Source organism: Rhincodon typus, chromosome 8 (assembly GCF_021869965.1).
Source record: "Rhincodon typus isolate 14 chromosome 8, sRhiTyp1.1, whole genome shotgun sequence".
NCBI lineage: Eukaryota > Metazoa > Chordata > Chondrichthyes > Orectolobiformes > Rhincodontidae > Rhincodon > Rhincodon typus.
The window spans coordinates 7,915,480-7,940,487 of record NC_063339.1 but is presented as its reverse complement, the minus strand read 5'-3'; the positions used below and the strand labels follow the sequence as shown (position 1 = coordinate 7,940,487).

General features: G+C 39.4%; 1 protein-coding gene across 3 annotated transcripts in view; it reads right to left on the bottom strand.

Moving 5' to 3' along the window:
- Positions 1-350: 350 nt before the first annotated feature.
- The window catches only part of gtf2a1 (general transcription factor IIA, 1), a 58,066-nt gene continuing 33,408 nt past the window's right edge, over positions 351-25,008 (bottom strand). For 2 of the 3 annotated variants that reach the window (XM_048600328.1, XM_048600330.1), the window contains exons 4-10: positions 22,815-22,897; positions 20,847-20,937; positions 19,327-19,475; positions 14,700-14,804; positions 13,895-14,182; positions 12,997-13,086; positions 351-1,003 (exon numbers count right to left, since the gene is read on the bottom strand). In XM_048600328.1, the coding sequence (XP_048456285.1) occupies positions 896-1,003; positions 12,997-13,086; positions 13,895-14,182; positions 14,700-14,804; positions 19,327-19,475; positions 20,847-20,937; positions 22,815-22,897 (914 nt within the window). In that variant the 3' untranslated portion in view covers positions 351-895. The remainder of the gene's footprint in view (positions 1,004-12,996; positions 13,087-13,894; positions 14,183-14,699; positions 14,805-19,326; positions 19,476-20,846; positions 20,938-22,814; positions 22,898-25,008) is intronic. The other variant, XM_048600329.1, reaches the window with a different exon arrangement.

Sequence of the window (25,008 nt, the reverse complement as noted above, 5' to 3'; positions counted from 1 at the left end):
GTAAAAATAGTCAATTAAAATTAGACTTGCACTGATCTACAGTATAGTGCGATGTGCCACATAGGTGAAACAGAGAGAAAAAATTAAACTATGAAACATGCCTGCAAAAGGAACACTTGATAATAGCACTATATATAAGAGCACAGTTTGGTATGTTCAGCCTCTGGGATCTGGCTGATTTTTCAAAATTATCACAGGTATGGTGTGAAGACATTAGTTTTGAAGAGTCCGTCTCAACTATATTGCATACCGTAATAAAATCACAGCATAAAAAAGGTAAACGGAATACATGTCTAGGTTATCAAATCGTCTGCAATTCGAAGTCATCTATCAACTTTGTTTTTTTTTTATTTTAAAATATATCAGCCATTGTTACATCTTAAGAATGTGTTGGTCCTGGGTCAGGAAGTTATTCAATCACTACACAAATGTGAAGGGTCTTGAATTTACAAGGTCTTTCTTCCCCAGCTATAAACCTCCCCTATAAAAGAACCTTTTTTTAAAATGTTTATTTATTTCAGTTTCTACGCAGTTCAAATGACAGCACTTAGCACAAAGCACAGTGACTGGGTCCTCTAAACGCTTTCTCCTTAGAAGAGTCTTGGTTGATGTTTTGTAAACTCGCTAGCTCTGTAGATGGTAATTCATCAATCAGCAAGCAGTGACTGTATTATGGTATGACTGATAGTTAAGCATATTGTTTTCTTTTTCTCTCTAAAATGTGAGCCATTTCAGTGGTAAGGCTTTTCCCCACATAACGTAGTGTTGTACAACTCAGTAGCTTGGGTACCAGTAGTTCTGTATTCTTTTCACTTGCAGGCTTCGTAATTCAGTTCGTACTTCAAACATTAGTCCAGTCCGCTGAGCCTGTCCTTTCTCAAGAGAATCTGCATTCTTACCACTCTGCATCTCCGATGGCTTTGGAAAACACGTAATCTCTCCCATTCAGGTTCATGATCCCATCCTTTAGGTGGAACTTCCATTTATTCTTACTTCGGTGGATCTAAAGATACAACAAGAATCATTAAGGCAGATGAATAATGCGACAACGATAATATATATTGCTTTCTCCTTCCAAATGTCTTGCCTTTCAAAGATGCTGACTCCTGCTGGTATTGGGAGGTAACAGCACACTTACCTGCAGTTACATATATAAGAACATAAGAACTAGGAACAGGAGTAGGCCATCTGGCCCCTCGAGCCTGCCCCGCCATTTAATAAGGTCATGGCTGATCTTTTTGAGACTCAGCTCCACTTACCCGCCCACTCACCATAACCCTTAATTCCTTTACTGTTCAAAAATTTATCTAGCCTTGCCTTAAACACATTCAGCGAGGTAGCTTCAACTGCTTCACTGGAGGGAATTCCCCAGATTCACAACCCTTTGGGTGAAGAAGTTCCTCCTGACCTCAGTCCTACATCTGCTTCCCTTTATTTTAGGCGATGCCCTCTAGTCCTAGTTTCACCTGCTCACGGAAACAACCTCCCTGCCTCCACCTTATCTATTCTTTTCATAATCTTATATGTTTCTATAAGATCTCCCCTCATTCTTCTGAATTCCCCATGAGTATAATCCCAGTCTAATCAGTCTCTCTTCCTAATCCAACCCTCTCAACTCTGGAATCAACCGAGTGAATCTCCTCTGCACCCCCTCCAGTGCTAGTATATCCCTTCTCAAGTAAGGAGACCAAAACTGCACACAGTACTCCAGGTGTGGCCTCACCAGGACCCTGTACAGCTGCAGCATAGCCTCCCTGTTTTTAAACTCCATCCCTCTAGCAATGGCAGACAAAATTCCATTTGCCTTTTTAATCACCTGCTGCACCTGCAATCCCACCTTCAGCGATTCATGCACAAGGACACCCAAGTCCCTCTGCACAGCAGCGTGCTGCAATTTTTTACCATTTAAAACATAGTCCATTTGGCTGTTATTCCTACCAAAATGGACGACCTCACACTTATCAACATTGTACTCCATCTGCCAGACCTTTGCCCACTCACTTAGACTATCTATATCCCTCTGCAGACTTTCAGTGTCTTCTGCATACTTTGCTCTACCACTCACCTTAGTGTCATCTCCAAATTTTGACACACCACACTTAGTCCCCAACTCCAAATCATCTATGTAAATTGTAAATAATTGCGGTCCCAATGCTGATCCTTGAGCCACACCACTAGCCACTGACCGCCAACCAGAAAAACACCCATTTACCCCTACTCTTTGTTTTCTACTAGTCAGCCAATCCTCTATCCATGGCAATACATTACCTGTAATACCGAGCAACTTTATCTTATGTAGCAGCCTTTGGTGTGGCACCTTGTCAAATGCCTTCTGGAAATCCAGATATACCACATCCACAGGTTCCCCATTGTCCACCATGCAAGTAATGTCCTCAAAGAATTCCACCAAATTAGTTAAACATGACCTACCCTTCATGAACCCACGCTGGGTGTTCCCAATGGGACAATTTATATCCAGATGTCTTGTTATTTCTTCCTTAATGATAGATTCAAGCATTTTCCCCACTACCAAAGTTAAGCTAACTGGCCTGGTTACCTGCTTTTTGTCTACTTCCTTTTTTAAACAGTGGCATCACATTGGCTGTTTTCCAATCTGCGGGAACCACGCCAGAGTCCAGTGAATTTTGGTAAATAATCACTAATGCATTTGCTAATTCCCCCATCACCTCTTTTAGTACCGACCACCAGTTCCTACCACCGACATGGTTGACCGTAAGCTCAAAGTTACACACATATTCCTGACCTAGCACAGATTTGCCTGCTGCTGGGTTGATATTCTGAAATTTGTTATCCAGCATCACCGTGAAAGATTACTAACCCCACAGAATAACCAGCAACAGGCCTGCAGCAGATCAATGAGAAAGCTTTCTCAGAGTAATTAAGAGTAGGCAAGAAGTGTGCTTTGACAGCATTATTCACTTTCTGAATTCAGTTGTAAAGGGCCCTGGTTGCCCTCCAAATCCTCATTTATCCCTTTCATAAGATCATTTGATTCACAACATATGGCAGCACAAAGTTGCAATGATAGAAGGCCTGGATCAATAATCCTTTCTTGTCCTGTGTGTAAGCCTAGGGAGCTGTTCAGCTGTGGTTGGAATCACATCCAAGCTTGATCCTGTCATCAGTAGAGATTGACACATGCAGCAGCGTTTGGAACGCAGCAACATCAGAAAAGCAGTGGGCCATTCAGCCCCTCGAGCCAATTCCACCATCTATGAGATCGCAGTTCATCTGTGGCCTAACTCCAAATGCCTGCCTTTGGCCCTTACCCCTTAGCATCTTTGCTTAACAAAAATTTATCTACCTCAAATTTAAAACTAACAACTGATCCAGCATCTACTGCCATTTGTGGAAGAGTTCCAAACCTCTCCCACCCTTCCTAACGTCTCTCCTGAACAATCCGGCCCTACTCCTCAGACTATCTCTCCTAGTTCGGAATCCTCAACCAGTGGAAATATTTTATCTTTATCCACCCTGTCTTCTCCTGTTAATAGCTGTAGACTTCAACCAGAATGCCTCTTAACCCTCTAAATTCTAGAGAAAACAGGCCTTGTTTTTGAAATCCTTGTAACAACACCTGAAGTTCAGACATCATTCTTGTAAACCTACATCATTTCCAAGTCATCTGTCTTAATGTTTACTTAAGTGGCTTGGTGATACATTCCATTTCATAATACTACTCTAAGTGTTTTAAGATGTTTTAAAGTGTTGTATATATGAAAACTCTTGCTTTTTCCAGTTATGAACAAATGACTTGTTATACATTCCTGATAAGAGATTAATTAGTACCATTCAGATTTTGACATGCATTTATACAGTGCTTTTTACATCCAATGGATATATCAAAGTTCTTTACTAGCAACTGCATACTTTAGGATTACATTCACAGCTGTAATGTAGGAAATTTAAAGGTCAAGTAGTAGTATAGCAAGCTCTCATAAACAGTAATGTGATAATGAGATTGAGGCACAATAAATGGGGTTAAGAACACCAAGGAGAACTCCCAAGCTCTGCTCCAAAACAGCATACAGGATAGTTTCGTCCAGCTGAGCAGGTAGATAGGGCCTTGGTTTTACATTTTATCTAGAAGATGGCACATCTTCAGAGAGTTGTGAACCTGTGGAATTCTCTACCACAAACAGCTGTTGGGGCCAGATCGTTAGATCTTTTCAAGTGGGAGTGGGACATAGCCTTTGCGGCTAAAGGGATCAAAGGGTATGAAGTGAAAGGGGGAGTGGGATAATGTAACTGGGTGATTAGGCATGACCATATTGAATGGTGGTGCAGGCTCGAATGGCCTACTCTGACACCTATTTTCTGTGTTTCTATCTTCGCATGCACGCATCAAACCCATGACAAGATTTAGGTTTCGGCTGATAGGTAGGAAGTAACATTCGTGCCACACACCAGGGAATATGAATACATGAAGTGGGTGCAGGCCTTAGCCATTCAGCCCCTCAAACCTGCTCTGTCATTTGACATGATCATAGCTTATCTGATTGCGATCTCAACTCCACATTCCAGTCTATCCCGGATAATCACTGTCTCCTATGTCAGCAACGTTCCCTCTAAGCTGTGCAACATGCAATTCCAAGGATCAGAGCACAGTGATCAGATTGCCGTTCCATTAGCAGCAATGACTTATGCTTCTGGAAGTTGCTGCTGCACATGGATCTGGGAGGACTGCACAGAAAAAACAATGAGCAGGAGCACAGCACATCAGCCAAGAATTTATCGACCTATGCTTTAAATTTCAATGGCTCTATCTCCTCTGTTCTCTTGGGAAGAATTCCAAAGACTCAATAGCTTTTGCAAGTAAGAGCCCTTATTTTTAAACTATCCCTCCTAGTTCTAATCTCGCCCACAAGGCAGAAACATTTCTATCAGCATCTACCCTGTCAAGCTGTCTCAGGCTCTTAAATGCCTCAATAGATCACCTCATTCTTCTAAATGGACTGGGCATATGCCCAGCCTGCCAAACTTTCCTCATGATATCTCTTTCTCATTCACCCCCATCCCCACTACCACACCCAGTTATCACTGAATGAACCTTCTCTGAACTGGTTTCAAAACATTTATATCCCTTCTTAAAATAAGGAGACCAAAGATGTCCACACTGGATTCATTATTGCCCTATACAACTGCAGAAGAACAGCCCTATGTTTATATTCCACTCCCCTTGTAATAAAGATCAACTTTCCATCAGCATTTCTAATCATTTGCTGTACCTGCATTCTAACATTTGTGATTCATGTACCATGACACCTCAGAGTTCTGCAAACTCTTTTTTTTAAGTACTGTTCTGCCTTCCTACCAAAAAGTTGACAAATTCACATTATCCTAGATCATGCCATCTGCCAAATATTTTGCCACTCACTTAACTCATCCACATTCCTCTGCAGATTCCTTATATTCTCTCCACAACTCACTTCTTTGCAAGTCGATCAGGACATGGGTCTAATCAGTTTTTAGTTTTAATACCTATTTAAGAATCCCTTCCCTAATGAAAGTAATTGTTTTAAAATTTCTCCCTCACCTCCAGATTTACAAATAATTCTAGGATAATATTTGTATCCTCGACAGAGAAGACAGGCGAAATATCTACTCCGTTCACCTATCATTGTCTCATTTTCATTTTCCCAGACATGCCCTCAAGACAACCAATGTTCACTTTACCCTTCTGTTTTAAACAGTTGTAGAAACTGTTAGGGCTGAACTTTTTTTTGGCTAAATCCATCTTGTGTTGAGTTTTCTGGTGGGTTTTCCACCGTGAGGCCAAACAAATTGAAGTGCGCCCTGAATCAGGCAGTTTTTTTGACATCTATTTTGTCTGGACAGTTTGGCAAGATAGGAAGTTCAATATTAATGAGCTGGGTTGGGCCATTAACAAGGCATTTAATAAGTAATAATCCCCTAATTAGCAATTTAGGGGAGGTGGTGGCCTAGTGGTATAATCGCTGGACTGTTAATCCTGAGACCCCGATAATGCTCTCGGGACCCGGGTTCGAATCTCACCATGGCAGATGGTGGAATTTAAATTCGATAAATATCTGGAATAAAGAGTCTAATAATGACTATGAATCCATTGTCGATTGTTGGAAAAACCCATCTGGTTCATTAATGTCCTTTAGGGAAGGAAACGGTCATCCTTACCTGGTCTGGCCTACATGTGACTCCAGACCCACAGCAATATGGTTGACTCTTAACTGCCCTCTGGGCAATAAATACTGCCTAGCCAGTGATGTCCTTATCCTGTGAATGAATGAATAAAAAAAAACTTGCTACTGCCTGGTGAGAAACTCACGACAACACTTGTTTATAGTGGCACGAGACGTTCATGACATCAAGGCGGCCACAAATCCTGACATAGTCCACTTCACTTCACCTTTAATATTGGTTTTGTATTTCCTGTCAGCTTTCTCTTCTATAATAATCTCTCGCGTTTGCTGTTTATTTATTCTCTACCATTCTTTATATTCTGGCTAATCTTCTGACTTGCCATTCACCTTTGTGATATTATATACTCTCATAACTGCACCTAGTTAAGTTTAAAACACTAGTCTTCCTCAATCTGAATGTGATATTCAATCATATTACAATCACTGCATCTTCACCACAATGTCATTAATTAATCCCTTAATCAAGTTTAACCTGCTCTCTGGTTGGCTCTAAAATAAATTTTCTAAGAAACTGTCCCAGAAACACTTCATGAACTCATCAATGTAATTAGTTCAATCCATGCAAAGATTAAAATAACCCACAATTATTGCTGTATCTTTCTCACAAGTCTCCAGTATTTCTTCCTTTATTGAGGGTGCTATTAGGAAGCCTTTTTACAACATCCACAAGCAATTCCTTAGTCTTAATATTTATCATCTCCATACAAATTGATTCTACATCTGGGACACCAATGTCATCCTTAATTAACAGAACTATTCCTCCATCTTTTCCTCACTTCCTATCCTTCAAAATTTCACGTACCTTAAATATTCAGGTCCGAGTATTTGTCATCTTGCAGCCACTCTTTGTAATGGTTTACAGGTCATACACACCGTATTTATTTCTATTTGTGTTGTCAATTCATCAGCTTTATGAATGCTACAAGCATTCAGATAAAGAACAATGGCCATCTCCAACAAGAAAGAATTTAACCATCTCCCTATGACATTCAATAACAGTATCACTGTTGAACACTAACCATCTTCAGGAGTTACTAATGATTGGAAGCTTAACTGTACCAGCCATGTAAATGCTGCAGTTACAACAACAGGTCAGACCTTGGGAAATCTGTGGTGAGTAAACCTAACTCCCCAAAGCTTGTCACAGTCTACAAGGATAAAGTGAGAAGTACGGTGGGACACTCCCAATTGCCAGGATGAGCTCCAACATTATTCAAAAAGCTTGACACCATCTCTGACAAAGCTAGATTATGCCCACAATAATTATCCATCCCTTTATCATTACCAGCACACAGTGAAAGCAATGTGTATCATTATAATGTCCCCTACAATACTCGCCTTGCCCCTTGGCAGCACCTTCCAAAAACCCTTGATGTCTACCAACCTAGAAGAATAAAAAAAAGCAGACACAAGGGAACTTCATAACCTGCAAGTTTTCCTTCAAGTTATATGCCATTCTAACTTGGAAGAATATCGACATTACTGTGGGCAGGTCAAAATCTTGGAACTCTCTCCCTAACAGCTCAATGGAAGTACCTACACTAAACGGACTGCAGTGGTTCATGGCGGTTCTACACCAATTAAGGATGAGCAATAAGTGGCCTTCCAAGAAACAGACTCATCCCAAGAAAATTTCTTTTTAAGTCCCTTAACATCAATATTCTGAGTGATGGAACATTTGCCCATAATTTTCTAACCCTCTAATCTCTCTCAATAAGGAATTTTGAAGGAACCTACAGATGTATCGCTTAAGCATGAATTGCAGTATAGTGGTTTAAAGCTGGTGAGCTTTTCAGAGATTAATGTAGCAGTTTCATTCAATGTAGTAACAACCTGCAAGGCAAACAACAAATTATTTTTGAAAGTAACTCAGCTAAGACACTTAGTAGAATACAAAAATAATTGAAGTATATGTCAGAGATTTTGGACTTTCTTGTAAGCATGTGAAACCAACAAAGAACACTGCCTTTTTCTTAATAAAACAAATAAATATATTGAATGCAACATTTCTAAAGTGCAAATTGTGTTGGAAGCTACCTGGCCAAAAAAACTGACCATGTCACTGAGGATGAATTAATGATTATTGGCAGATTCATCCAATTTCACTTGTTTGTAGGTTTCATCAAGGGTCTAAAACTTAAATTGATTCTTTGGGCACAAGGACACAAATACTCTCATTTTAAAAGATAAAGGATGTATTTTACTTAATTTACAAATAAACTTAACACTGAGCAGCTTTAGCGTGACAGATGGCAATTAGATTAGAGCAGTTCCAAGCAGCTGGCCAGGGTTTAACAACAATTATTGGGAATGAAGAATTGGAAGTACAGGTGAGTGTGTAGTTTCGGAAATAAACAGCTGCGGAAATGTTGTGATAATGGAGGGCCAAGAATTGATCAGATAGAATTTTAAAAGAGAATTGAGGGATAATTTTCCTTCCCCCAGGGAAAGGGGCACAGGAAATAAAATTCCTATTGTGGAATGTGGTAGGAAGTTGTTGTGGAGAATGTTACAAAGAAGGAATCAGAGATGGCCTCATCTGTGATTGATATTATGGGGTAGTGAAGTCTCATGAGATAGCAAGGTCAAGGAGGTGGCTGCGAATGACTTAGGGAGTTTACATGGAGGGAGAGATCAAGAGTGAGGGGCGGGCAGTGAACTCAGAAAAGCACGATAAGTTGAAATGGAGATTGAAATCAAAAATGAGAAGTTATTCGGTACAAAGGGAGGAGTGCAAAGATTCCTCAATGAGTATATTTTTATTGTACTCAAGTGAGTAGTAGAGAACAAATATGCTTGGGGACACAGGTTTGGTTAACAAATTACTGCAGCACTCTGAGCATTGCATGGTCAGAGATGGTGATTTTGGGGTAATGTATTAAACCTGACATGGGTATAAACCATTAAAAGGAGCTTACAGTTTCTCCAGATCAACCCTATCTCTGCTGGTGGAGGAAATAAAGAATTAAGCCATTTGTGATTGAAGCACCACTTCTTTAATTTTGCAGTTCAAGCCTGACAGAAAGGTCTACTTAACTGATCAGGATTGTACAGTAGCTTCTGATAAATTCAATATTTTGAGTGTTTTTTTCGCAATTAGCTTTGATGCCATTAAGAAACTTCACAGGGATTATTCAAATTTCTTTGTTGGTCAGCTCTATTGACAGTTAAGTAAATGGGTTAAATCATGAAAGAAGTATATGTTTATGACCTATAATATGAACTGATATACTGTACTGAATGGCATCTTTCATCAATTTATTGCTTCATTGTCCAAGTTTAAGGAGTGCTATAACCCATAGTCAAGTGCACCTTTTCAAATGCTAATAATCTGTGCAAGTCTGGACAATCTGATCAAGTATAAAACTTAAACCATGCTCGTTTGTTCAATGAATAACCAATTTTCCAGTTGGTTTACATTTCAGGCCGTTTTTAAAAAAAAGAAAACAGAGCAGAATGCCAGACATTAACGTGCAAAAAGCTATAACCACAAGCCGGCCAGAAGCAGACCGCAGAGGCTTAATGTAATCAATTCCGATTAGAGTTAGGCGCGGTGAACCCTACAGCACAGCACTTGCCTTCAAAAGCAAAACTCTTACAAATCAACAGAATAACTTTGCTGATGCCCAGAAAACGGGTAACATTTCAAAATTCTAGATTCCACAAACCCCCAAATCAGATTTTCTGCAGAATGTTAAAATAAACCTACACTTCTCAGGTTTTGAGAAATATGATTAATGGCAGCTTGCAAGTGTTTTTCATTCTTTTTATGCGAATCTCAGTATAAGCCATCAATATTACTAGCACACAGTAACTGAAACGGTGCCCTGTGATGAGTTGAAACTCTGCCTGCCAGATGCGTCTGTTTGTTTTACTTGGTAGAAGTTTCTTTTTTCAAGTTTTCCTGTGCTAATATGAATGTAATAAATCAATGTTAACATAATAAATCAAACAAGACGTATAGCTCGAAATGCTCATTCAAATACAGCCACATTATCAAACTCCAAGAGGTTGAAATACCCACGAGTGAGTACTAAATTGAGAAGACTTAATCGAGACCAACAATCATTACTTGGTTACGGCAATGCAACATCACATCATCCAAGTTTCCAATTAGAGCAATACAGGATGGACATTTCTGTAGAGAAACATCAAGCACAAGTAATAAACATGACAAAACAAAGCACTCTATTAAACACAATATCATCATAATTTCTCCTCTGTAACTGACATTGTAAAGAACGTACCAACCAGATTAAAAATGGACACTAGCTCTGTGATACCTCAAGATATGGCAGAACATTTTGCATTCAATTGCATGCTTACTAATTTGCATCAGGTAATAGTTTAGCATTACCACTGTACTTGTGGCATTAGTTTAAAAAGGTAACATTCTATTACTAATGGAGAAACCCAGCAGGTCTGGCAGCATTTATGGGGAGAAAACAGAGCTAACATTTCGAGTCTGGTGACCGTTCATCAGAAATGATAACAAACAGTCACTGCACTCTAAACATCAACCTTGCAGAGTTTCTTAGCAATTTCTGTTTTTATTTCAGATCTCCAGCATCCATAGCTCTTTGCTTTATTCCAGTATCACTTTTTCATTGTTATTTTTTCAAGTTTATAAAGTTCTAGCTTTACAGTTAACCTTTGGGATTTTGGGACATAAAAATCATCAGCGCAGCAGATTACTGTGATACTACTGTCACTGTCAGGAGGGGATCTTTCCAGTACCAGAAAACCTTTAGGCTATTCCCAAATTGGGCACATTTGATCAAATGTATGCTATCCATATAGCACCTACCTCTGCTGTCTGAATGGACAATACCACTGCTATTTGTGATGGCTTCAGAAAACTTGGCTATTGAACCAAGGGCGAATATATTCACCTAACATCACCATGACAGGGACTGACTATATAGACTATAGATGCTATTCCTTAACAAGGGACCCCGAATGCCATTTTTGTTTCATATTGAAAAATGGTGCTCTAGCCAGTTAGAGTCATACAGCTGTACAGCATGGAAACAGACCCTTCAGTCCAACTCATCCATGCTGACCAGATATCCTAAATTAATCTAGTCCTTTTGCCAGCATTTGGCCCATGTCCCTGAAAACTCTTCCTTTTAATACACCCATCCATATATCTTTTAAATGCTGTAATTGTACCAGCCTCTACCACTTCTCTTAGCAGATTACTTAAACCAAATTCAACTCCATAACCAAAGATCAGATTTAAAATCATAGGCAAAGATGTAGCTGAGGAGAAATTTTCTATAAAGAATTGTCAGGACCTGTAACACTTTAACTGTAAAGGTTGTGGAAAGTGATCTATAAATAATTTTAAAGGAAGTTGGACAGGTATTTAAGGATGAGGAATTTATAGGGTAACTGACAAAAAACATGGTGTGGGACTTTAGCATAAATGTTTTATTGGACAGCTGGCACAGGTGCATACAACCACATGAAATAAGAGCAGAGGTCAGTAGAAAGATTCAGTCCCTTGAGCTGCTCCACCATTCTATAAGATTATGACTAATTAGTTTGTTTTGAATTCCACTCTCCCATCTACCCCGATAATCCTGAATTCCCCTGCTAAACAAGAATGTATACCCCTCCGTCTTAAAACATTCGACAACCCAGCCTCCACTGCCTTCTGAAACAGAGTTCCAAAGTCGCACAACCTCAGACAAAAAAATTTACACCTCTGTAATGAAAGGGCAACTCCTGATTTTAAAACTGTGCTGTCCGCTTCTGGACTGACCCACAACAGGAACCTTCCTTTCCATGTCTACCCTATAAAAACCATTCAGAATCTTATACGTTTCAATAAAAACATCACTCGCTCTTCTAAACTCTAGTTGGAACAAGCCCAGAGACTAGGTTAGTCATTCCAGGTATCAATTCTCCTCTGAACCACCTCCCTAAAGCCTCTGGTGTTGAAAATTTCTGTGCTTCTAAATCAGACATCTAAAGATCATCTTTTCTTGCCTGGTTAAGATATTCTATCCACCATGATGTTGCCAGCAAGGTCGGTAGTGTTCGGGTTCATCGGAGCCTGTCTGCTCCAGGACGACAGCATCGTTCTCTTTATGTACTTTCTGTCTTTTTTCTTTTCTTCTTCCTTTCTTCTTTGAGGCTGGAATGGTGCCAGCATGGCAGTGGCTGCAGCGTTGGCGGCATGGACAGGGATTCCGGCCGGCGGTAGGCCCGGAGCCTGGACTCTTGGTGGTGTTGGCGAGACTGTAACGGCAGCAAAGCCGGAGTCTCCTGGGGCGTCAGCATCATTATTGCTGTTCCCAGAGTGGGAGTCCTTGAGGACCGGAATACTTTGCAGAAGCCCTGAAGTGTGCTTGAGACCCCAATTTGAACTAAAGATGAATTTTTACTTAAGTAATTTCTTTTTATTCTTAATGTAATTTGCCGGATTGTGGTGACTGAGCACTTTCCACAATATCTTCAAGATATATGTGACAATAAATAAATCATTCATTCCTATTCCTAACTACTAGGAGCTAGTACAATGGTCCTGGATAAGAAGTTCCCAGACTACTGGGAGCTAGTTGCTACAGTTTAGCAGAAACATTAACAATGACTTCCATTCTAGTGCCACCAGCTGGTATTACATGGAAAGTGAACAGGGATATAAGTATTTTAAGCCAGTACATTTCCAAAGGAAATGTTTGCGTAGGAATTCTGAACGAAGCACACAACACTGGTGATGATTTTAACATACATAAGACCCATACAGTGGGACAAGCACCCGACTCTATTCTAGTTGTTAGGTTCTCACCTTATCATACTGGCATACAACAACATTTTCTGTGTCAAAGAGTTCTTGCCCCTCTTCATCACTGACATCATCTTCACTGTTCAGTGGTTCCTTAGAAATTTAGAAAAAGCAATTAATGCAGAATTTACACAAACATAACAGTCCGCACTTTGCTGAGAGTCAAGCCAGGCCGGGTTAAACTTGCATGTGCACATGACCCACACACAAGCCTGACAATTCTCACAGAATTTCACATTTCTACAATTCCAGTCTCTTGAGCATTCCTCACACTTTTTAGTTCAAGGTTGAAGTCTGTGCTTTCAGCTGCCTCGACTCAGATTTGAAATTCCCACTTTCTCTGTCTTTTCTCCCTGGACACCTTCCTGAAAATTCACATCTGGCAATGCTTTAAGCCTTCCCTCCAGATACCTCCTTCTTTGATTGCATATCAGTTTGTCAAATTATGGTTTTGCAAAGCACTTTAAGGCTTTTTTTTGTACTTTAATGATACAACATTAGTGCAATGTATTACTGTTGCATTCATATAAGCATGAAGAAATGGGGAAATGTGCAAAATTTCAAACAATCACAACAATTTATACCACAGGAGAAAAGGGTGACGATTGATTAGCAAGTAGACTCTGACTGGCAGAGGCATTGTCATTGTCATGGAGAATGCAAGGGGAACTATACGGTCCCAAAGCTTCCACGTAATTTTTAAAAGGGCAAGGCTTCTCTCCTTGTCAAGTGACATATCCCTCTTCTCAGCAATATTCTCAAATTCTGCTCTACCAAGCACCAGTGTATGTGACATTTTTAAAGCAGGTTTCTAATGGTATACGAAGAGATTTCGAAGATAACTTAAGTGTTTGGAATGTTGTATTCTGTATAAATCTGCTTTCAATGCATGTCATGTTACCTCTTCAACTTGTCCATCTTCCCCAACCTCCTCCTTATCCTTTTCTTCTTCCTCATCATCATACTCATCCTCTTCATCATCGTCATCTTCCTCTGATGAAGTGTCTCCAGACCCATCTACTTGCACCACTAAAGGCGGTTGTTGTTGTTGTTGTTGCTGTTGCTGTTGCTGTTGTGGTTGTTGTTGCTGTTGCTGTTGTGGTTGTGGTTGCTGTTGAACAGGAGTGGAGCTGTTTGTTTGACCAACCTGTGTCGATGGGGTTGCTGCTACAGTGGTGGCTTGCATAACCTGAAAGGTTAATTTTAACAGCTGTCATTTCTAAAAACCTAAAGTTAGATAGTCTAGTATCATTATAGTCACCTCACTCTGAACATATTTAACTTGCACACAAAAACATAACAGGTAATTTAGACAGATTTTTAATTCTAAGCTCATGTACACAAATCTGGCAATGAAGTACAACATTCCAGACATCACAAGAATTTCAAAATAAACCCAAGGCCTCGTACTGGCTACCTGGAGATGTTAAATACACTTTCTTGTACTCTGAGCACAATACAGAACTCTTGACAATTGTAATGTCAATGAGCTGAAGGTTAGGCGTTAGTGAAAGGTTACGAGACAAGCCTGCAGTCTGGGAGTCAGTGGAGTCAGACTCCAGTGTGTGTCATGGTCAAGTGGTGCCAGATGACTTCCCCAATGAAACTGAACGCACAATGTAAAGATATGATTTCACTTTCGCGTTTATGAAGCAAGTCCAGTACACAACATGGATACCATCCTGTCTACTTCTACTACAGAATACCTGTGTGTTTGAAGGAACTTTGTTCCCTGCAACAAGAATTTGCTGAGGTTGAATGATCACTCCAGTCTGCTGAGGGATACTTCCAGGTGGCAGTGGAGCCAGCATCTACAGGGAAGGAAGGTGTAAACCAAGCTTAATAACTACTCTCCACAACGGGATTTCAAGGATTAAGCAAATAGTACAATGTTCTTCAAACACAGTAAAAGATTAGTGAAAAGACAGCGTGAGGCCCATAAGGAACATGCAGGGTAAGCTGCTCACTGAAGCAAAAGATATGGCAGAGGTTCTATATGAACATTTTGTTTCTGTCTTTACCAAATTAGAAGATGGTGACAATGGTCTAGTTGAAAATGTGGGTGCTCAGCAATTGATCATTATAGTGATAAAGAAGAGATGCTAAAAAGGCTGGCAGCACTCTTATGTTGACATGTTAGATTGGCATATGGATAATAGTATAAGGCAGGGGTGGAGGTTAGATGGACCTTAGGATTAGGGTAAAAGTTCGGCACAACATCATGGGCTGAAGGGCCTGTACTGTGCTGTACTGTTCTATGTTCTATGTCACCAGGCCTGGATGGGATGCATTCTAGATTTATGACAGAGGTGAGAGAGCAAATTACAGGAGCCATTGACAGAAATTTTCCAGGCCTCTCTGAACACAGGATTAGTCTCTGGGAACTGGAGGATTTTAAATGTGATAATAGTGTTGTTTAAGAGAGGGGCAAAAGGCAAGCCAGAAAACTACAGACCTGTCAGCTTGACATTAATAGTGGGAAAACTGATAGAAGCCTTAAGACTGGATAAGATAAATGTACACTTAGACAAAAATAAGCTAATACTAGACAGTCAACATGACTTTATCAACAGCTGGTCATGTCTGATAAATTCAATTGAATTCTTTGATGAGGTGGCACAGACAGTGAATGAGGGTAAGTGCTCTGGATGTATATTTGGATTTTCAGAAAGCATTTTTTATGTTGCCAAATAGCACGTTCATTAGCAAATTAGAAATGTTTGGGATTGATGGGTCCTTGGCAGCATGGATTAGAAGCTTCTTAAAAGGTAGGAAACAAAAGATAAGTGCAGATGGACATTTCTCAGATTGGAGACAAGTTGAAAGTGGTGCTCCCAAGGGATGGGTATTGGGACCTTTGTTTTTTCCTGATTTATATAATCAACTTGAAGATGGATGTTGAGGGCAAAATCTCTTAATTTGCTGATGATACAAAGCTAGGGAGAATACTGAGTTGTAAGAATCATGCTGAACGACATCAGAGGGAATTGACAAGTTGGCCAAATGGGCAGACAGCTGGTAGATGAATTTCAATGCAGAGAAATGTGAAATAATGTACCTTGATATAAGAAATCCAGAGAGGCAATACGGGCTCAACGATGCAACTTTTGGGGGAGTATAGCAGCAGAGAGACCTTGGGGTTCATGTGCATGATTCTTTGAAGGTGGCCAGGCAAGTTGAAACAGTTGTTAAGGCGGTTTACAGGATCCCTCAGTTTATAAATACAGGCATTGTATAAAAACAAGGAAATGAATGCTACACCTCTATAAACCATTGGTCTGACCACATTTGGAGTACTATGTTAAGTTCTGGACACCTTATTTAAGGAAGGATGTTGAAGCCCTGTACAGAGTTCAAAGGAGATTTACTAGAATGATACCAGGATGGAGGGCTTTTAGATACAAGGAAAGATTAGAGAAATTAGGCTTATTCTCCTTGAAAGTGACTTCATTGACGTGTTCAAACTTTGAACAATTTTGACAGTAAAGACAGACACTCTGTTTTCACTAGTTGGTATGTGAGTAACCATAGGCCCCAATTTCAAGATGGTCAGCAAGAGAGCTAGGAGTGAGGTGAAGAGTTGTTAGGATTTGGAATGTGTTGCCTGGGAGAATGGCAGAGGATGATTCCTTAGGAGGCTCAATAGAGAACTGGGTAAATATTTGAATTAGAGGGCTACAGGGATAAGGATGGAGAATAGGGCCAGCTGGGTAGCTTTTCTGGAAGCCGATACATTCATGATGGGTCAAATGGCCTCGTACTACATTGTAAAATTCAATGATTCAAATACATGCATACATGGTGTACAAATGCAATGTTCCCCAACACAGAAAACCAAAAGGGTTACCTTTTGATTTTCCACAGAATATTTTCACTTTACTGATTTAAAATGCATCTTACAGAACTGTAGACACTATGACAATTTAACAGACAGCATTATATAAACCAGGGTAAAAGCATATTCTACTTCAATAATATCAAAAAGGGATGCTTGCTATTTTTTAAAATATTGGGCAGTGTTTTACAAATTAATTGAGAAAAATCATTGAATACACAAATAATTAACTGTACTAACAGCAATTCACAAAAACAGAAATATTTAAGAACTTACAATAAGAGTTCAGGCTCACTATGTATGCGGCATATTGCAAACATATGATTCCTCTTGATAAGGAAGAAAATGAGATAATCTTTATTGACAGTCCTATTTGTTTCTCCTTTATCTATAACTCTGAGGAGTGCTTTTTTGGTAAATTACATTATGGTGTATCTTTTATAGTTTTTCACAATATCAATTTGTAAAACAAAAGGATTTTACTTTACTTGATTTAATTTTAAGAGGGCCAGAACCATAAAGCCATACAAGGTTGCACAGCAAAAGGTGACCATTTCTGTGTTGAAATAATTCAAAGTGACTCCTTCTGCCCTGCTCTTATTTTATTTTATTCTTTTATTAAGCTTTTATTTTCTTCTGCTTAGAATATTTACCTTCTTTTGCTTCACAACATATATTGGTCTTGAGCAGGCACCAATTTGGAAAATAGTATCTGAAAATTCATTATTCATTTAACAGTCCTGAATACAAATAGTCATTTGCAAACACAGAATGTAGTACTACTGGAAAAAAAATACATACTTGGTGAAGCTTAAGGTCTTGCATGCATCAGGACAATTCTTCCAGTTTATTTAATGCTATGGTTAAACTGTCATAGCATCTATATCTCAATCCGTTGCATCTTAAATAAAAAAGAAAATTTTCTGGGCCCAGCCTACCTCAGGATACCCTGGAACAGTAAAATATCTCAAAATGTGAACAACTAGCCGTTACACACTGCCAATATGCAGTGTTTGCCGCTAACAAGAAGCTGCTGTCAAGCCAAAAAAAAGTTCTATCAAACAAAATATTAATGTAATATAAAAATTTTAATGTCAGTCTGATACTTGGTGTATAGACCACATCTCTGAAAGGCTGGCAGATTATATCAAACAGCATACATCTTTGGCCATTCACAAGCAGCAAGGCACTGACTGCATCCAAACAACACACGCCTGCAAAACTCATTCACAACGTCTAACATTAAGTATGATTCTGCACCTAGACAACAGTTACTAAATAAAAGCCAAAAGAACTGCAGATGCTGTGAATCAGGAATAAAAACAGAAGTTGCTGGAAAACTTCAGCAGGTCTGGCAGCATTTGTGAAGAAAAAATCTGAGTTAACATTTCCGGTCTGGTGACCCTTCCTCAGTCCTGAGGAATGTTAGCTCTGATTTCGCTCGGTTGAAATCCTGAAGAGATTCTTCAATCCCATTGGGCATTGTGGATCAACCCACACTACATGGACTGCAGTGGTTCAAGGAGGCAGCTCACCCTCGCCTTTTCAAGGGCAACTAGGGACAGGCAATAAATGCTGGCCAGCCAGAGACACCCACGTCCCACAAAAGAATGAAAAAAACAAAAATATGTAGCTTCCAGTACATGTAGGTACACACTGTGAGCATAACTGACCATTCTAAATTGGTTGTTGTCAATATATATTTCCAAGTCAGGGTGGCAACACGCTTGGAGAGGAACTTGCAACTAATGGTCTTCCCATGTACCTGCGATCTTGTGCTTCAAGATGGAAGTGTTTGTGGGTTTGGAATGTGCTGTCTAAGGATCTTTGGTGAATTTCTGCAGTGCAGTTTGTAGATAGTACACACTGCTGATACTAAGCATCTAGCTTCCAGTACGCACAAGCAGATTCACAGAGTATGCACATACACTGCAACTCAACAAGATAGGTGACAGCCATTCTCTGGTTCATTTTTCAAGGCAAAACTATGACCAGATTCAATCTACCTAGTTTAAAATTTGGGCAAGCTTGACAGTTAACTGTCAATCAATGGTAATTAGTGCATTCCCCATGGCAATATTTCTACCAATCAGAGTACACTTGCCAAACAGCCATCACTCTCCTCTCATACAATATAAAAGTTGTTTTCCCTTGACTTTGGTATTTCTTGTGAATTGTCCTGATGAACACAAGATGAAAAGTTATGGTAAATAGAAATTTAGTTATAGAATAGAAGTTTGGTTACAGTAATCCATTTTCTTATCAACCTTAACTGGCACTAGATGACAACTAATCAGTCAGAATTCACACGACACCAGATTATTGTCCAATAGGTTTATGTGAAGTCACAAGCTTTCAGACTGCTGCTCCTTTGTCAGGTGAAAGCCTGTGACTTCAAATAAACCTGTTGGATTATAACCTGGTGTTGTGACATCTGACTTTGTCCACCCCAGTCCAACACTGCCACCTCCACATCATAACTAATCAGTGGTACACACCTGCTGTATGACAGGTGCCTGCACACCACCAGACTGCATCTGCTGAATAACCTGCTGCTGAGTCACTGACTGTGCAAGGACAACTTGCTGGTGTGGCTGGAAAAAGTAGTGGGCTCCATTAGGAGCTCGTACAACTTGCAGCAGTTGCCCTGTGGAAAAACAAGAATTTGCATGGGTTACATATAGACAGCTAGAAAACATTAGCTAGATTTTGAAGATCACAAATTTTTAAAACAATTTATATTCATATAGTATCTCTGACATTATAAAAATGTTCCAAGGTTTTCCACAGGCATGTTCCCACATCAAATTTGATGTCAAAAGTCACATATAGAGATATTAAGTCATGTGTCCAAAAGTTTGATCAAAGGATCTTAAGAAGAAGATTTAGAGGGGCAAATGCATTTAAGAAGAGAATTCCAAAGTTCAGCCACTTTGTAACTGGAGGCAAAGCTGCTAATCGTGGTGTGATTAAAATTAGGGATAAGATAGATGCTGGAATTAGAAGAACATTAAGGTATCTCAAAGAGTGTTGTGCTGCAGGTAGTAAAAGGCTCAGTGCAGGGAGGATAGGGAGGGATTTGATAGTAAATATGAGAATTTTAAAAAGTTAACTAGCATCGATGATATCTCAAGTAACACGAAATTAGAATTTTTCTAAGGAGGTATGCTGTTGAAGCTTTTTGCTTTGCCTTCAACAGGCCAAATACAAAATGCCACACTTCAAATGATCACACTGGAGAAAAGCATGCTGATTGGTTGGCAAGTTAACTTTGCACTGGTCTTGAATTTTCTGGGAGGGTGGGCTCCTCTTTAGTTCCTCATTACTTTTTCATGGCAACACCATGGCCAATCCATCAGCACCTATTTCTCCTGCAATATAAAATGATGATTGTTTGAAATTTGTAATTCTTGCCTACTTCCTGATGTGTGAAAGACAAAAGGTTTCATTAACATCTCTCTCTAATCAACAATATTCAAATCCTGTTTCTAAGTAGCTGCTTAAAGAAAAAAGGAAGCCATTCAGTTCCTTGTGCCTATGTCAGCTCTCTGAAAGATCCAAATAATTTTTTACACTCTGCATCCTCTTTGTTCACAGCTCTGAAAATTTTTCTTTTTCAAATATTTCCTTTTGCAAGTTACATCTGCTTTCTTCATCCTATCAGACAAATATGTTGAGACATTTTTAGTTTTCCATCTTGACACAAACCACTTTACCAGAGAATTCATCTCCCCAGCCTGACCTTACCCAACTCACCAGATGTGGACTCAAAGTCAGGTGTATGATCATAAAAAAGTCATTTAAAATTCAAAGTAGAAGTACATTTACAACGTATAGATAAAGGTAAAGAAGAAAAGCAAAAGGAAAACACTAATTCCAAACTTGTCCATCAAATCTGAACCAAGTAGACAGCAGTACAAACGAAAAGTAAGAGTCCAGGGGTTGTTTGAGTTGATATACAGAGCTCTTTCTGCACCCTACTATCAATGAAGACCATAAAATTAGGATTTGCTTTTACCTGTATTCGCTAGTATTGGTCCATTAGAAAGCTGGTAGGGAGCTGGAACACCGGCTGGTAACGCCAGAGTTGCTGCAGTAGCAGCTGCACTCTGCAAAACAAAACAGAAAGTATTTAACTGACAAAAAACAATCATAGTGGAAAGATTTATTCAGCTCTGGGGTGTATACACATTAAAAATTACACTTCAATTCAGTTGCAAATGTGATGAAATACATATGTGCAAAACAGTAGGTGAAGCCACTTTCAGTTTTGTGACAGTAATCAAGATCTTTTAGGATTAATACTGGAGAGAGTAATGGAGAGTAAGGCTACGGACCAGATATTGGAAAGTGAAATTAGAACCGGCAGCTAGAATACAAAATCAACCTAAAATAGCCACAAAGATCAACTGATGATCAGTTTTACAAAATTGCCAAAATTTAACATTTCCTACCTTATCGCCAGTAAAGATAGAAGTAACAAAAAATTTCACATAGTTGAAATTGACTGCAAACAGGAAAAGCCTGGCTGTAAAATAATGCTTACTTCCAGGTTCCCTGTGTGGACACGACTGGTATCTTTCTGTGCTGTAACTTTTCTATGGCTCCAATGGACTAGTTTTCTGTCAATCAACCTGTTCTGTTAATATTAAGACTACTGCCGACATTGGTAGGACTTGAAACTGGTCCTTCCGGTTCATAGGCAGGGACTAACCAACGCACCACAGGAGCTCCTGGTTTCGTGGACTACAATATCTGATGACATTTAAATCACATGTGACAGGATGTTGACTTAAATAAAAATACATAGTACAAGAAAGGCCACTGAAATGAATTGGTCTTGAAAAATAAAATAACCCAGTACCAGGCAACAAAAATGAATTGTATCTTTTTATCATTGTGAATGTTGAGATGATGAGCTTTACAAATTCTAAAAAGCATGAAGCCACTTGCTACACAAAACAATTTCGGAAGCTGTACCCTTTCACCTCCTTATTTCTATATCAGGCATAAAACACTGCAATTTTTTCAGAACTAGGTAACGGAATGTGACATGAAATGGTATCCCAGAATATTCAGGAACGCGTGCATGCGTCTGTGGTGGTTTGGGGGATCGGTGGGGGGGAGCCCTCCAGGAACTGATGCACAAGTATTAAATGATAGGAAATGACTTCCAAGACAGGAATGTTTCAGAGAGAGCCATTCCTGCTCTCGTACATCTCATAGTACGAGAGGGAAGGAATAAAATCTGTGTCATCGTTCAGCTGATTATTAAGAAATTCACTGCTCCTACAAACAAACTGGAAAACCAGAAAACAAATTAATCAATTGAACAATTTTGACAGTCTAAAGTTAATTCAGCAGCAAAAATTGATTAAATGCCCTCTCGTGTCTATAATTATAATTGCATGGAATTCGGAATAAATTTGAAATCCAGATAGGAAGAGGCTTGCAAAAATGACAACAGCTCAAGCATTAGAATACAAAATCAATCTAAAATAGCCACAAAGATCAACTGACGATCAGTTTTACAAAATTGCCAAAACTTAACATTTCCTACCTTATCGCCAGTAAAGATAGAAGTAACAAAAAATTTCACATAGTTGAAACTGACTGCAAACAGGAAAAGCCTGGTTGTAAAATTATGCTTACTTCCAGGTTCCCTGTGAATAATGACCAATTGAATGAGGGATCAGAGAATTGCCAGTTCTGAGGAAGGGTCACTGGACTCAAAACATTAACTCTGATTTTTCTTCACAGGTGCTGCCAGACCTGCTGAGCATTTCCAGCAACTTCTGTTCTTGTTCCAGATTTACAGCATCCACAGTTCTTTGAGTTTTTACCAGAGAATTGCCAGTGGCTGCCCTGTGAAAATGTATACTAGCAACATGCAACACCTCCAGGAGGAGGAAAGAAAAGAAATCAAGAATACATAAATTTTTAGATATGTATGTTTGTGTTTGTGCACGCTTGTTCATATCCTTACCATGCCAGACGGATTCATATGTTGTATTAGTTTCCCATCTTGCATAATAACTTGCGGTCCTGATTTATGAGAAGATGAGAAAACTATGGGATAAATTAAGCAAAGTGAAATACTGAGATTAGTATTTTGAATAAATGAACTCAGTGGGGAAAAGGTTAGCATCATGGTCCTCAGGTCTTACATTTCTCATGTACTATATCAGCACTGTGAAATCGAGAAGAGAATCATTTTAATTGATTGACTTTACTTTCCCTCCCCATGTAAGGAATAACTAAGCAGAAGTTAAAACCTAAGACTCAGGAGAAGGAGTTTCTTTTAAAATTATTCTTTCATACAATATGGGCATCATCAGCAAGGCCAGCAGTTGTTGCCCATCCCTAAGTGCCGTTTCAAGCTCAGTAGATTGCTCGGCCTATTTCAGAAGGCTGTTAGGACTAAGAACATTGCTGTAGATCTGGAGACACATGTAGGCCAGACAATATAAGATCATGAGTGAATCATGAGGGTTTTTGTGACAATGATAGGTTCCTGGACATTGTTATTGAAACTAGCTTTATATTCCAGATTTATTAACTTAATTCAAATTCCACCAGCTGCCATGGTGAGATCTGAACTGTATCTCCACAGCATTAGCCTGGGTCTCTAGATCATTAATCCAATAAATAGTAGCACTACCTTATTATCACCACCACCAACCCCCTTCCTATTTAGCCCTTAAAGCCAGCTCCACAACTTGATAAGACCAGGCTAATCTGGTTATAGGCTCACATCCATCATCCTATCCGCTCCCTTAATCTGGACACCATTGTTTATCAAAAAGTTGTCCAACAGCCTTTACTGACCTAGCCTCTACTGCTTTCTGGGCATGAGAATTCCTGATATTAGCAATCCTGAGAGTGAAAAAGGAAACTATTGTCTCGGTATTGTTCTTTAACTCTGTCCTCTAGCTCTAGTCTCCACCAGGAAGCCTCTTAAGAGTTTTTTTCTCTATTCATTTATGGGATGTGAGTGTCACTGGCTGGCCAGCATTTCTTGCCCATCCCTAATTGCCCTTGAGAAGGTGGTGATGAGCTGCCTTCTTGAACCACTGCAGTCTTCCTGCTGTGGATTGATCCACAATGCTATTAGGGAGGGAATTCCAGGAATTTGACGCAGCGACAGTGAAGGAACAACGATATATTTCCAAGTCAGGATGGTGAATGGCTTGGAGGGGAACTTGGAGGTGCTGGTGCTCCCATATGTCTAATGCCCTTGTCCTTCTAGATGGAAGTGCTCATGGGTTTGGACGGTGCTGTCTGAGGATCTTTGGTGAATTTCTGCAGTGCATCTTGTAGATATTACACACTGCTGCTACTGAGCGTCAGTGGTGGAGGGAGTGGATGCTTTTGGATGTAGTGCCAATCAAGCGGGCTGCTATATTGCTATCTATATTGCTTTCTCAGGTCCTTTTACATCTTTTTCATATCCATCCACCTTGGATTTCTCATATTTATAGTTTATATTTATCTATTTATATTACATATTCATATTTAATCCATAATATATGGACTTGATGCAGTTGGATCATCAGTTGGCTCGTCAACTCTGTGGTTACCCTGACATATAAATCTCAGAATTAAAAGCAGAAAATGCTGGAGAAATTCAGCAGTTCTGGCAATTTCCAGGGAGAAAGAGTTATTGTTTCACACCCAACATCATTCTCCAGAACTTTCTGATTTTATCTGAGATTTCCAGCATCTGCAGTATTTTGCTTTCATATTATTCTGAGTTCAATAGTCACCAGCACTGTTGATAGAGCTACAGTTCTTGTTTCAAAGTTGAATGAATTGATGATAAATTGTATAATATCTAGCTTCTTACATAAATCGAAAAGCAATAATCAAACTTCTATCACCTTTCTGCATTAATCAAGGTCTTTAAAAACATTGATCGTTATTAGGCACTTGCACAGATTTCTTCCTCCACTCAGTTGTGTAAATAATGGAACAGAAGATGGAATAGACACCCCACAGAACAACCACGTGAACAATACATTAAGGAAACTCAAAATCTGAAACCATCTTCCTCACCACCCAACCGTCCCTTTTACAGTCTTTTTCTATGGGCACAATTTTAACATAAGTTACCAAGTGGGAAACTGATGTAACCTGCATCAGCAGTCCACTTTTTATCTTTCCAACGGTTGTGATGAAAC